Genomic DNA, 15,118 nt, shown 5'->3' with positions numbered 1-15,118 from the left:
CTCCAGCGTGTGAGATGTTGGGTCACGTCACTGGAAGTGTTCCTGCCAGATTTCTGATGAGGCCCCTCTGCTGTTCCACTGCTTTGGAAAAGGTTTGGGAAGGATCCCGAAAGGGGACGACCAAGTCATGGCCACTCAGACAGGCAAATGCACCCGTGTCCCATGGGAAGCTGCTGTGAACAAGTGTAGCAGCCCCCCGTGCTATAGTATCATGACAGCATCAAGCTTATAGCTTTTAACAGGCTTGTGGCAGCTTTCTAGGGAAAAACTGCGTACTGTGTTGTGACTGGACTTTTAGCCCTTGTGGCACCACACCTGCTGGGACGCGGATTCATCCAGACATCATCTGAGCCGGGGGCTTGGGCACGTGCAGTGACCACCCAGCACCCTGCATGTCCCTGGGTGGGCTGGAGGCGAGCGCTGAGGCACGTTTGGGAGAAAGGTGGGGCCACCAGAGAGAGAGTCATGGCGTGGGCATGTGCATCTGGGCCCTGCCCTGCCTGTCCTGAGTCGTCACGCCAGCAGCACAAGGGAGACAAACTGGGGGGCCCAGAGGCCCCAGGGTGAGTGGGGCAGGTGCGAGCTTGCTGCTGACAAGATGGCCTCACTGGACCCCATGCCGCAGTGAGGAGGCAGAGGGAGAAGCAGATGCGTATCCATATTTCCACTGTGCTGACTGGTGCTGACGCAGTGGTTAGGAGAGTGCTCCTGAGCTTCTGGAGCCCAAGAGCAGAGTTGTGACGATGCACACATGATGCTGTGAAAGCCTCTCCCCATGCTTGCCTGTGGCTGTGGCTGTTTATGGGCAGCCCCAGCCCTCGGTGTGCCTCTCACACTGTTCAGGAAGCCATGGCTCAGCCAGCCAGGCCTTGGCAGAATCCCTCTCGACTTTGCCCTGAGTTTTGCCACAGCAAGGGCCCTGCCTTGTACCAGCAATTAATATTTTTCATCAAGGAAACCTGGTGGCTTCGATTCTTCTCAATACAGCAAGGAACTTCCCAGTTTGGGGAAGGTTTTAGGCCTGGAGGTGGTGGACAGGCTGGGATCCCATCCCTGAAGCGTGCAGCGCCCTGAGAGGACGCTGAGGCAGCTCCTGCAGGCGGTGGCCGCCAGCCATCATTAGCCTGTCCTCGCCTCAGAAATCCACACAGCTTTAACAGAGACGGGCATTCGGGAGGAGGCTCAAGGTGTAGCTGACGGACTCGAGCGCCTGTGGCAGTGATCTCCAAAGAAAGTTCCAGGCTCAGTGGTCCTGGATGTGACCCCGTCAGCAAGGATCAGCCAGGAGGAGGGCACTTTCTCCTGAGTTGTGACTGGAAGCAGGGCAGATAACCAGTGATAGCACTAGAGCGAATGGCCTCAAGTTGCACCAGGGGAGGTTTAGGTTGGAGATTTGGAGAATTTTTTTCTCAGAAAGAGCAGTCAGGCATTGGAATGGGTTGCCCAGGGAGGTGGTGGAGTCACCGCGCCTGGGGGTGTTCAAGGAGAGGTTGGACCTGGTGCTTAGGGACACGGTTTAGTGGGTGATATTGGTGGTAGAGGGACAGTTGGACCAGATGATATTGCAGGTCTTTTCCAACCTTAATGATTCTATGATTTTATGTCTAACCACCCAAACACCCTTCAGAGAGGTTTTCTTCAGCCCTCCTGAGGTACTGAGGAGACAGCGGATGCCCAGGGTGGCGATGGCAGTGAAGATGGCCGAGGCTGGCTCCGTGTGGTGTCCATGTTCTTGACCTGCCCTCCACCACGACCCTCCTCCAGGCTTTGCTGCCCCTGCCGTGAGAGGTCCCTGGGGAGGGCAGCGCCCCTGAGGAACAGGCACCCCAACCCCTCAGCGCCGAGCAGGGCCACAGCGGCTCTCAGGATCCGGCCCCCCTGTTTGAGCCCTTTGGGGACAATTTGCGGGGCGGCAGCGTCGGAACTCCCCCGAGTGCCGCCCTCGGGCTCTGAGGTGAGCTCAGCGCCACGCAGGTGCCGCCGCAGCGCAGGGGCGGCGGAGGGCAGGTCGCCGCCCTCAGCCCGGTCCCTGCCGCCGCTGCGCTGGGGCGCGATCTCCCCCTGGCGGCGGCCCCGTCCCCGTCCCCGTCCCCGTTCCCGTCCCGGCCGCGGCGGCAGCGGGAGGCGCGGGCGGGCCGGGGCGGCTGCGCGAAACTTTCCTGCGGAGCCCGAGCTTGGCCTCCCCGGCGCGGTGTGCGCCGCCGCCCCGCCGAGCAGCGCCCGCCGGTCCCGGGGCGCCGCGGGAGCGTCTCTTCTTCGCCGCCGAAATTTAAAAAAAAAAAAAAAAAAAAATTTTTTTTTTTTTTTGAGCTATTTCTCCCCCCCCCCCCCCCCCCCCCCCCCCTTCCAACCTCCTCCCGAAGCGGCGGGGAGGGAAGGGAGCTTCTCCGGTCTGCAAAATCAAAGCATGGCGGAGGCTGGCGATGAGAAGCGTCCTGCCCCGAGCATCCAGCGGCTCTGACAAGCCCGGAGCCAGCGCGGGTGGGGGGTGGGAGAGGGCGGGAGGGGGGAGAGCATGGGAGGGAGGGGGCGGCCAGTCCTTCCCCCTGCACTTGTCAGATGCAGATGGGACTGGCAAAGTTTGTTTGAATAAAAAAAAAAAAAAGCCAAAAAAAAAAAAAAGGGGGAAGAGCAGGAGGAGGGGGAGGGAAAAAAAAAAAAAAAAAAAAAAGATCCTAGAAATCCAAAAAGGCTCATCTGGGAAAGGAGAGAGAGGAGAGCGAGAGGAAGCGGGATGCAACTCAACCTGACGCTGATCTGCTTCGTCTTCGGGGGGTTCCTGCCCGACGCCGCGGCCCGGCGGGAGCAGATGGACACGGGGCAGTGCGACCTGCCCCGCTCGGTGAGCCGGGCCGGGCCGGGCCGGGCCGGGCCGGGCCGGGCCGCCGGGGGATGCGCGGGGGGAGCCGCCGCCGGGAGGGCGAGGGGGGCGCGGAGCGGGGGGCGAGCGGGGCCGGGGGGGGACACGCGTGGCCCCGCAGGTGTGGCGCTGCCCCCCGGGTCCCCCCGGCACGGGAGCGCGGCAGCGGCCGGGGGAGGGAGAGGGGAGACGGGGGGACACCCTCGTTGTCGCCACGCCGCTGCCTGCGGCACCCAAGGGTCCCCGCGGGGGTCCGGCGGGGCCGCTCCGTGCTGCTCGTGGTTGTCTGCTCGCCGTGGTTCTCTGCTTGCTGGGAGCTGCGCTGTGGGTTGTGTAGGGAGGTGCACCCCCCTACGCACTGCTCCGTCCCCACGGGCTACCCGTGGGTGGCTTGCCCGTGGGTGGCTGCCACCGGCACTGACCGTCCCCTGCTTTCCTCCCGCCAGCAAGGAGAGCTCAACTCCTTCCTCTGGACCATCCGCCGCGACCCCCCCGCCTATCTCTTCGGCACCATCCACGTGCCCTACACGCGGGTTTGGGACTTCATCCCCGACAACTCCAAGGCCGCCTTCCACGCCAGCTCCAGCGTCTACTTTGAGCTGGACCTCACCGACCCCTACACCATCTCGGGGCTGGCCAGCTGCCAGATGCTGCCCCACGGGGAGAACCTGCAGGACGTGCTGCCCCGCGAGCTCTACCGCCGCCTCAAGCGCCACCTGGACTACATCAAGCTGATGCTGCCCCACTGGATGACCCCGGACCAGCGGGGCAAAGGGCTCTACGCCGACTACCTCTTCAACGCCATCGCCGGCAACTGGGAGCGCAAGAGGCCCGTCTGGGTGATGCTCATGGTGAACTCCTTGACGGAGACCGACATCCGCTCCAGAGGGGTGCCGGTGCTCGATCTCTACCTCGCCCAGGAGGCCGAGAGGATGAAGAAGACGACGGGTGCGGTGGAGAGGGTGGAGGAGCAGTGTCACCCGCTGAACGGGCTCAACTTCTCCCAGGTAAGGAGGCTTCTGGGCCTCGTGGCTTATCCCAGGAGCTGGGAGCCATTCTCCTCAAATTTTTGTCAGTTTACCAGAGCGAAATTGAAGCCTGTTGCAGTGGGGTGGGATGCTCGAAGGCTTCAGCGGCCTTTGCATTTGTCTGTCTGTGCCATCACACTGGTCCATGCTGTGTGAAAAAAAAACTGTGATGTGCACAGTGAGCACTATGAGTTTATCACGTGTATTATTTATTTGAGAGGCAAATGTCCAGGGTGTGAATGTGTGTGTCTGCTGGCTTGTCACTTGTGAGGGACGCCTCTGGTCAGTTTCTGGAGCTGGGTAAAAAGTGCTTTTTTGTTTGTTTGTTTTTAAATAAAGCAGCTCTGTGGTACTTGTCACGAAGGGGATAAAGCATGAACAATGAAAAAAGAAATTCAGCATTGTTCAAATAGATTTAAGTATGTGCAAACTGTTGGTCATCTTTTAGTAGTTACTCTGGGTCAAAACAAACTGACTCGAGTTGTCCTCATGGTCTGGGGGAAATTAAGTGTGTAATCTGCATGGCTTTTTTTTTTTTCATTTTATAACAGGTAAAGTTCAGAAAAAAGAAAAGGATGTAGATTAAGAAAAAAAGTTATTGGTGTAACTGAACTCCAGAATTCTTTCAGTGGATTTAGCTTTAAATAACCAAATACTAAGGCATGAGGTCTATTTCATTTCAGTGGATTAATCAGGAACACAGTCACAGCTATTGACTTTGCTTTGTGAAACTGTTTATGTGAAATCAGATTTACTAGAAATTCAGGAAATGAATGTGTGTGTGGAAGAAAACAAATAATCCAGGGGAAATTTAAGACGGTATCAGTTACTGCTACGATATTTCATTTTTAACCTTCTTTTCGGCGTTAATTTTAGATCAGTTATTTCCAGCTGTATCTTACTGTCCTAGTTTGAGCAAAAAAATTCTTGGTGATGTGTGAGTAAGAATTAAACGATTGATCTTTGGTGTGATTAAAATGTCCTTGGAGTGCCTTCAGACCTTTCTCGCCTGAAGTCTAGTGGGAGCTGTCTTAAGAGCAAAAAGTCTAGCTTTCACTGAGAGTTGGTTCATCTGATGTCCTCTGCTAGAAGACTAACTGCATTCAGACTTCACAGGAGAAGACTGGTCGCATACACTTTTTTTTTCTTCGTGAGGGGTTGTTTTTCAACAAAAATAATAAAAATTAAAAAAGCCCCCTAGACATTTTCATTAGTTAAGATACAGGCAAAACATGGAATTCATTTTTCCTTCTTGTTTTCAAAATGCTTAAGTGCCTGTCCTTGCTATTGAACCGCTTCTTTAAGGTGAGGTAAAAATAATTAACCATTGCAGACCTCTAGTAGCATTTGGTTGTATTAGGTCAAACATGGAAGTTAGAATCGGGCATGTACAAGCACTTGGTTAAAGACGTACCTCTTGGAAGCTTTTTAAATATGAATCATATTACATTCTTTTTCTTTTTAGAGAGAGAGAGAGAAGGAGTGAGAGAGACAGGAAAAGGGACAGAGCACAAAACTCACTGCTGCTCTTACCCTAAGTCTGGTTTTCGCTCAGTCACTACACTCTAAATAGAAGCAAAAATTTCCCCTTCATTTTGCTGCAATAGTAAACTAAAAAAGAGCAGTGTTACCGCCATAGGCAATTAAAGGACAATCATTTCTGCAGAAAGTTTGAGTTGATTAAAAAATACATTTTAATTATTTCAGAGAATTGATATTACTACTTATACACATCAGCATACAGGAGGATTTTTCCTAGATTGAAGGTTTTTCTGGGAACGAGTCCACCAGAACAACATGAGACAAAATTAAATAAAACAAACCAGATATTTATTTTCTTGCTTCCTCTAGATTTCATGCATCCTGACACCTGGCTAGTTGTTTAACAATAGTAATTTGTAATGTTATCACACCGTCTGGCAGTCCTACTGCTTGGTGTATTTCTGTGCTAATTTAGTGGAGTGGATTACTATTGCTAGGTTTCACCTCTTAATTCCAAGTCTTAGAGCCTTCCTTAAGCAACACATAATTAAACCACACTAAAATGGAAATCAGAAATTGAGCAGCTTTTGTCTTGTGGGGTGTTTGCAGTTTGATGAGAACATCTGTGATAAATTACAGTCTCGAATCTGCTAAGGGCATCAGCGGTTTTTACCTGTTTTCAGCATTACTATTACAGGAATACTGCATGTAATTCCAGCATTTGGAGTTCAGGTTTTCAAACTGTGCCTTGCTGAATCATGTCAATGCTTTTGTTCCCTCTGTCCCCAAAGTCCAGTATTTTTGCCCTTAGCAAATTAAAAAAGAAAAAGGCTTTTTTTACTTCCCCTCAAAGGCAGCTTTGTGCTACTGCAAATATTTAATCTGACTACATGCACCAAATCTGTTAATCTGATACCGTGAGGAGGAGGAAATCTAGGAGTGGTGCCGGTGTGGTACTTGGTTTTGATCTGCTCTGAAAGAAAGCGGATACACTTGCATTTTTGACCAAGAACGATCTTTGAAACGTTCTGTGCGTCACTTTGAAATGTTGATTGTCTTAGCCGGATGAAAAGATTAAGGTGGCTCATATAATTGGCTGCTTCCTGGAGAGCTAGCTCTTGCAGGTAAGAGCACAGTGCATTGTTTTGTTTCTCTTATTGTAAGCTCAAAAACTTTGTAGTTTGAGACCATGTTCGCCCTGGAATTTCTGGTCAGTGTTTTGTGCAGCTTTCCCAGACCCACTGCCTTTGCTCTGCCTTCCCACCGCCTGGCTGCACAGCTCTCGGAGCATCCTTGCTTCTCCTGTGGCTCTGGCAGCCGCTGGTGACATAAAATCTATGTGTTGGCCCTAGGTCTTATATAGCTGGTGGCAGGGCTTCTAAGGCACAGCTAAGGGCCGGGATGGGAGCCTGACAACAAGGGAATTCAGATCAGATTTAGGCCAGGTTGAAATTTCACAGCTCCTTTGTTTTCACTGAAGGCAAGACAGAGAAAGCTAAAAAACGCGCAGAGAAGAAGCAGCAGACAACTTTTCTATCTGACAAGACAGAGGTTTATTTACAGAGTGACCAGAAAAGTGCAAAATCAAATGTTCCAGGATGGAGAACAGCTGATAGAGGGATAGAGGGAGTTCAAGGCCTTGTCTGTTTGGGATCCCGGGCAGAGGTAATGCACCAGGACAGGCCACGCGGGCTGGCCCGCGCATCCTTCGAGGCCTAGATTAGGAGAGGGCTTTCACCTCCTCTCTAGGACCCTCTCCCGAGACTGAAATACACTGTTTGGGCCAGGAGGATGCTGAAGGTAACTGCTGTAGCTGCTCAGGTCTGTCAGCATCCTCTTGACAGCCCCTTCCCTTTGCAGAGGGCAGGCACTGGGCTGTGACTGCTGCGGGGGGCTCCTGCTCCTTGCCCCGGCGGTGTTTGTCCTCGGTCTACTGCTCGTCCCCACCAAGAGCCAGCGAGGCCAGCAGCAGCTCCACACAAACTGCTCGTCCTGGGGGAGCTGGGTGTAGCTCTTGTTTCACATCTCAGGCCTACCTCTCAGCAGGGTTCCCAAACTGAGAATGTAAAGGTGTACGTGTCCCTTCCTCCAAGCTGAAAATAAAACCTTTCTCCCATCCCATCACACATTCTCTCACTGCAGGGAGAATCTGCATGCAGCCGTGCCAGATGCCCTTAATCCTAAGCATTGTAAGGGGAATTTGGCGTAGGGATCCGACTTTATCCTGACCGATCTGTCAGGGAAGTTGTTAGGCCAAAGGGGAGCCATGACCAGCCCCTTTTCTCTTCCTCTGGTCGGGGTTTTCTAAGCTGTGACTGAGTATTCTCTGGCCGGTATCATTTCAAACTGCAGGGGGAGATGTTAAATATCAAACCGGTGTTGATTGGATCAGAGACTGCCTCAAAGAAAGAAACCTTAGACTGTGCCAGATTAAACTTCACACTTCACCATTCTTCCCCTTTCATTTCTTTGCCGCCTCATTCTCTGCACAAATAAACCTTGTCTCCCTACTTTCTACCAATGAGACAGCATTCAAGGGGCAGAAATTACTTTGTTAACAAAATCAGTCTTCATTTCCCAGGTCCTGCTGTTCCATCAAACCCTGGGACATGGCAGCTTTGATTACTCTGGTGATAGGATTAGAGGAGGAACAAGTGCTGTTTAATAAAAGGCCAATGGGTGGTCCATCAAGTTTGGTCACTGACAGATCTGCAGTCTTGAAGCTAGACCTTCAATGGCAAAACAGCATGACATCAATATATAGACAGGGCCACGGTTGTGGACTTGCTATTCCATCTCCCCTGTCCCCTCAAAAACATTAAACATTTCTGTAATCCCAAAGCTGAGGTTCTGGGAGCTGACAGGAGCTGGCATAACTCACTTCATGGGGAATTTGCCTGTTTGCATGAATGAAAGATCTAGGCTCCAAGTTTTCAGAACCAGATTAAAGGGCTCAGTTTCAGAGCTAGTTGACTTTTGACAGCCTGTGTAATTTACTTGAGAGAATATTATTGTTTTGTTGTTTTGTTTTGTTTTGTTTTGTTTTATTATTTTATTTTATTTTATTTTATTTTATTTTATTTTATTTGTTAGGAAATGTGGTATTTGCCTAATAAAAATTGTGCCTTTTTGCTTTAAAAAAAATTTCAGTCTTTATCAAAAGGGCAAGATAATCGAAAATCGTTTTCTATCATCCGTTTAGATTGCCGATTATTGTTGGAAGAAATGTTGTTAAAAGGCTTGATTACGCATGCGTGCACATAATTTTCAGCTTGCTGGCTCTAATTTAATTATCACCCCCTTCACCTCTCTCCCCAACCCCAGAGTAAAAAACAAATACAAAAATTCCCCACTAAAATTGCCCTTGGGGTAGAAACTTGTCCAGCAGAAATAGAAATCCCTCCACTAACTTCCTCTGAATACCAGTGGAGCTGCTTTACGTCTGTGCCAGGGAACTGCTGAGGGTGAAACTGTGTAGGTATTAAAACAAAGGTAGTTGCAGCAGCACCTGAAAGGATCAGCAGCTGACGTTTTGTAGGTAAAACTGACTGTACGTGCTGCTCTTTACAGCCGGTTACTGTGCACTTCTTCACCATAGTCCCCTTGAAAGGCTCACCCTGGCGTTTGGGGCCTATGAAGAAAATAGCCAGTCAGTTAATGACGACTCGAGCTGGCAGTTCATCTCTTGTAATCATTGGGTATATAACTGCAGGAGGTGTATATGGAGCAGGTGAGGTATGAGCTCTTCTCTCCCCTGATCCTTCACACCTCCCTTGGTAAGATCCAAGCCCGAGACAGTCCTGCCGGCCTTCCACGAGCAGGCCCGAAGAGATCTTTGCTGGTTGATTTGTTTGCAGAATTATGGGTGCTGCTAGTAAGAGATTTTAGGCAGGAAATGCATCTGTGTAAGGTGGGCTGTGAAAGGAACAACCCCCAGAAAACCATGGCGAACAAGGTGTGTTTGAGGCAGCTGAACGTTACCAACGTATACAAGTCAATTAGCAGGATTTGGGCATTTTTTCCCTGTGCGTGTGGTGAGAGATGAGTTGGGGTCAGAGCATGGTCTGTCTCTCCCCAGCAGCGGGGAGCCCCAAGAAGCACAGGGGGCACCTGGGCACATGTTTTGCTCCCTGGGGGAGATCCACTCCCCAGGCTCTGCTCAGGGAAGTGATCAGAAGAGGATCAATGGCCTGAATCCATCCCTATCATCAGGCACAAATTCTGCTTTCTAACCCCTGTTGTAGGATCTTCCCTGGATAGTTTGTCACCTTCAAACTGTTCCCTCAGTGAGTGCAAAATACACCCCTTTTCAGTAAATGATATTCCTACAACGATGATTTTCTGTTTGTTGTCTGCTCTCGGTTTCTGATGCTCTTGCAAGAGCAGTCAGGATCCTGCCCTGGGCCCAGAGTGCTTTACTTATAAACAGAATGAACCATTGACCTTAAAAACCTCAACTTGAAGTATAGTGCAACCTACAGTCCTCAGAAAGTCTTTAACAGCCTCCCCTCAGCTCCCTGGTGAGTAGCAATCCACGTTATAAAGCCAGCCCACATCATTCAGGCTTGTCGGAGGTTCCTGTATTGAAAAGCCCAGAAATGATCTTAAGCAAGGGCACTCATTCACCTTGCACTCCTGTGGAGACAGAGATCAGTGGCAGGGCTCCTGGCAAAGCATATTTGGAACTTCAGAGGGACATACTGTAAAATAACAGGTTTCCCCTGTGCTGGGCCTTACGCTCCAAAACCATTAATCTCTTCACTGTCGTTAGGAGTTGATGAGACAGGTAAAAAGCAGAAGGAATCAGAGAGTTACTGCTTGAGCCACATGAAATTGGTGTGATTTCTTTCATCTTTTGGTCCTGTTTAAGGAGTTCCCTGAATGCTTGGATAAGGGATTTTAAGATATTGTCCTCAGGGCACATACCATTTAGGATAGTACCAAACCTGAGTTTTTCATCAAGGACCAGTGTTTGGGAACTTCATTTTTTAACTTTCAAGAGTTAACATTAAACATTAGAGGAGCCTTATTTTTCAGGGAAACTTGTCTGCCTCATCCCCACATGCTTTCCCAGGTTCCTATTTCAAACCTATAAACAATTCAGATCCTAGATGCTTCTGGACTTAAAATCCACAAAAAGCACTGCGGGGTGGCCACAAAGCTTCAGTATCTTTCTGAACCTCTCAAATTATTTATGTGTGGAAGTCTCTTAAGACATTTTTTCTGAATATTGCAACAATTTGTGGACCTGACATTCTTTCTATAACCCTTAAAGCATTATGGGTTCCAGCTTGCTTGAGATACCAGAAATTAAACTGGTGCGTACAGAGCTTAAAATTGCAGATAACACTGTTTGAATGTAACATCCCAGTTCTTGGACTGGGAGTGGAACAAGGCTGTACTCTTTGCAGACTGGGAACAGACGTGCAACTAAAACGCATGACTGGTTGTACCCACCGCAACTAGTAATTATGGCATCTCGCTCATCTCCATGGATTTGCTTGCTCTAGTGTTTAAGAGCACAGTATATCTGTCTTGTGTTACTGTTGTTTATTGGATCTAGTTGTCATTTAAATGCACAGACAATTAGAAGTGACACGGTTAATACCTGTATCAGAATCTCGAGCAGGGATTAGTACAGATGACTGCTACTTTTATCACCAGTTATTCCAACAGCAGTGCTTGCCGTTTGACTTTCCAATTTTTAGAGCTTCTGCTGCAAGTCATTTCAGGACTTCTAGCACAATATAAATGAAAGTTGCTAAAAACTGTAAATTAAAACCATGTGTTCAGCATTTTGGGATGGATGTTGTGTGACTTGAGGAGGCTCATTAGCAAAAGTATTTTTAGTTTGAATAAGATCAAAGACCCTAGATTTTCCACTCTGAGGGTCATTTGACATAGGCCTAGACACCCCATTTCTCATCATGCATGGACTCCCATAGCCAGTTTTGCCTGAAGAAATCATCATCCCTGAAATACTGTAATTATATTTATTATCAGTGAGTCACTGCTGATCACCTCTGTCCAGGCACTGCAGCAACAGTGAGTGTTGAAGAGTCCTGCAGATGTCAAAAGGGAGTTTGACTTCTTCAGAATCAGGATTGCAGCCCACACCTGTGGGTAGTTACATGGTGGAAGACCACTGGGTATGAACCAGATCCTATATGTTGCGCTCATTCCAGAGTGTCCCTTGAAGCCAGGGGTAGCAGTGAACCGTTCCCAGAAATTCCTGTTGTCAACAAAGATCGTACAAAAAGAAAGCATCACAATTTCTTCTTTTCCTAGGCTCTGTTAACATGGAAGTTATGGAGCCTTTCAAATATGTTCCAGTCCAGAGGTTCTTCATGCTTGGTTATCCCTACAAAATCACCGAGTCCACCGAGATGCTGATCCAGGCTGCTAAACACAGTTCAGAAAAGCTAGCAATCCAAACACAGCCAAAATGTTAGCTTAACAACACAGTTAAGGGGATAACACTAAATGCTTTATGTTTTCCCCAGCTTCATCAAACTTGCTTTTCTTACCCTAATTCTTGTATTGGGGTACCCACTGGGAGACACGAATATCCCCAATACGGAAAACGGAGAAGGAGCTGCCTCTGTAGAGCAAAGCAAAATTCATCAGGCTCACCTCCTGAGCCAAGGAATGAGAAAAAGGAAACAGAAACCTTCAAGTTATTTTCAAACCTCTTTCCATTTTAATAAAAGTCAACTTATGAGGAACACAGGGAAAATATTTCTTTAAAGTAGGAGCTTCTATGTCTTGAAAGTACCCCCTCAATATTTTAGAGACTTTATTAAATCCAAGGTCTCCATTAGGCTCCCTCACTTTTGTTAACAATCACAATGAAGACTGATTATTCTCTGTACACTTTCTGCCACCACACAAATTTTGCTTTCCTTTGATTTCTTGCAGGCTTTTCCTATTACAGGTGACAGCATAATAGTGATGGGGAATATTTATTTAAATGTGAGACAGAATGCTCCCACTCTAGGAGTTTGCAGAGTCAGCAGAGGGGGGAGAGGGCAAAAGGGTGATTTGAGAAACATGCCCAACTTTTTGAAGGTCTTTGTATTTCTGGCATGTGATTGATTTACCATTTTAGAAATAATCATCGAGATTAATGTTATTCCAGCAGTGAAGTATGATGAGATACATCCCAATGTGTCCCATTGGCTCTATAGCACTGGTAAAATCATCACAGTACTGTTAATTGCAAAAATGTTAAGCCTTACAGCACATGCAGAGCTGGTTCTAATATAGAAAAGACCACTGGGATCCAACTGGGATGCTAACTGGTGGTTTGTTTTCAAGCTCAGGTAATGTTTTATTTCTGGGATATCACAGGAAGAAGAGGGGGCAAGTATGCCAAAGGGTCTCAAAATGATTGTTTTTATGAAAGCTGGCTGTACAAAAAGCCTTTCTTTCTCATAATGACTTTCTTTCCTGATTAGTACAGGAAAAAGCCAGAATGAACATCCTCGAAAAATCTCATTATTTGCTTGCTGAAGGAAATAACTCATTAACACACAGAATTGAGCAAAACTGAGTTTCTAGTACCAAGTTACGGCCAAACTATTTTTAATACAACCAGGCCTTCAAACACTGGGATGCTCTATTGATTGACAGCTGCAAGCAAACTGAAATTCAGTTCCTTTGTCATTTCTCCTTTCAATTTCCAGAACAACAGAAAGATATTTTCTTTCCTCGAGGCTCTGAAAGTCAGGCCGTGAAACCAGGTTATACCATCCTGGAATTATCCTGTTCTTTTGGTGGCAAGGTGAAGTTCAGAGGGTCACAGCAGCAGGTATTCACAGGCATGAAACAGTATTCGACTTTATGGATTGGCTTGTGGCTGTATGCAGACTTGTGCTGACTAGCTTTTTACCCAGCTAATTGTGTGAGGCCAGGGAGGATTTTCTTTATTAACTCAAGTGGCTTGGCTGTGAAATGAGACATACTGTACAGTATATAATTCAGCTCACTTTCAAAGGCATTTTTGTTGAAGCTGGGTATCCAGAGAGACCTGAGCCTTCAACATACATGCATCTGAAACAGAAATTTAATAATTTAAAGTCAGCTTTTACACTGGTTCATGTTCCAGCAAAGGAACAGTGCTTGCTTTAAAAAATACTCTATTTATATCTTAATGCAAGAAGGTTGTTGGTAATAGGTTTTTGTTTGTTTGTTTTGTTTTGTTTTTCTGATGTACCCCTGCCACTTTGATTACTTGCTGTTTGTTAACTAGGGCCAGACAAGTTTGTAAGTGACTTAGTATGTAGACTCTTCAGCAAACTATGGCTCTGAAGTTGAAATGAAACATGGGTACTAACTTCAGTGCTTGATGTACATTCTCAAACCTCCTGAAGTATGAGTGGTTGAGAATCACTTGTGTATCCTTTTGTGTTTTGGGAAGTGCGAACAGCTATAATCTCCCAAAAGGTGTCATATTTTGGCATATTTTGGATGGATTTTGTCATTACTGACAAAGAGATGCCAGTGGAAGATATCCATAGGAATGCAAAACACAATCACCAAAACCCACACAAGATCCCTTATCATGCTCTTTCTAAAGCTGTTGCAGATTCATTTGAATTACACTGGAAAGATTTATCTCTTATTAATGGAGCGCTCTTCATTTTTTAAAATTGAGTTGTTGTGCAACACATCAAGTAACAGTGTCATAACACATCATAAATCAGTTTGTTCTCTGAAGGATTCTAGATGAGTTAATCTAACATCCTGGACACAGTTCATGAGCAGTTAATTTTAGCAGTTCTCTTTGATATATATCAGTTAAAGCAAAGCAACTCCAGCCATTACGGGGAGTCAAAACTGGTTAACGGCAAAGCAAGTACAGACAAAGATTGTTCAGAGATAAAGCCTCTGGCAGATCATTCAAGGAATCTTTGCTTTTTATAGAACAATTGTAGCTCTAATACCAGCAGCGCAGACACTCTGGGACAAAGAGAAAACACACACACACACCAAACCACAGAAGAAAACCACACACACCACTTGGTAGTCGCATCGAACAAGAAAGTCAAGCTAAAGTTCACCAACCCTGACGTAGTTACCAAAGAACTCCATGGCAGGCAATGAGATGGGAAGAAATACCCTAAAAAAGGCATTCAGGAATTATTCCCATTGTTAGGGGGAGAAACTGAGAACTTCTGATTTGAAACACAAAGTCATCCGGCAGCCTGCCAAATGCCATTTATCTCAAGGTCATGCAATAAAAATAACCCAAGAGTTAGCTGTAAAGCAGAGGAGCAGGAGGTAGCTAAACAAAAATAGAGGAAGGGATTCCTCTCTCTTTCCTGTGGATGTTCGGCATGCTACTGACAAGGTTTCAAGGCCTGGCACTTGTAACGAGTCTAAAACGTTAAGAGCAGTAACACACACTCCGAACAGAGAGTATAGTTGACTGGGGCATTGTGGAAGGGACTGCGGTCTGACACCAAGCCACTAAACTGTCACACATTTCTGCAAGAATTAGTCAGGGAGTCTAATTAAAAAGGAAAAGTCAGCCAGAAAAAAATTCTCTTGGAAGTTAAGTCTGAAAGGATTGATCCCTGTTACACAGTAGAGACAACAAGTATATATTTACTGTTCAGATTGGATGGTCATGTGCATTTTCCCCTTCTTCCACTAACCAAAGTATCAGAGCCTTCCTACAATTTTTAAGAGAAAAATAGGCTTAGCAACTGTCAGGTTCTGTAATCCATCATCACTACCAGTCAAG

General features: G+C 47.2%; 1 protein-coding gene across 4 annotated transcripts in view; it reads left to right on the top strand.

Moving 5' to 3' along the window:
- The first annotated feature begins 2,330 nt into the window (after positions 1-2,330).
- The window catches only part of TRABD2B (TraB domain containing 2B), a 278,502-nt gene continuing 265,714 nt past the window's right edge, over positions 2,331-15,118 (top strand). For 2 of the 4 annotated variants that reach the window (XM_067001943.1, XM_067001945.1), the window contains exons 1-2: positions 2,331-2,842; positions 3,307-3,867. In XM_067001943.1, coding sequence (XP_066858044.1) covers positions 2,735-2,842; positions 3,307-3,867 — 669 coding nt within the window. In that variant the 5' untranslated portion in view covers positions 2,331-2,734. The remainder of the gene's footprint in view (positions 2,843-3,306; positions 3,868-15,118) is intronic. The other 2 variants (XM_067001946.1, XM_067001944.1) reach the window with 2 other exon arrangements.

This window comes from Anser cygnoides, chromosome 8 (genome assembly GCF_040182565.1).
Source record: "Anser cygnoides isolate HZ-2024a breed goose chromosome 8, Taihu_goose_T2T_genome, whole genome shotgun sequence".
Classification (NCBI taxonomy): Eukaryota; Metazoa; Chordata; class Aves; order Anseriformes; family Anatidae; genus Anser; species Anser cygnoides.
The sequence above is the reverse complement of the archived record's forward strand: the minus strand, read 5'-3'. Positions and strand labels throughout refer to the sequence as shown.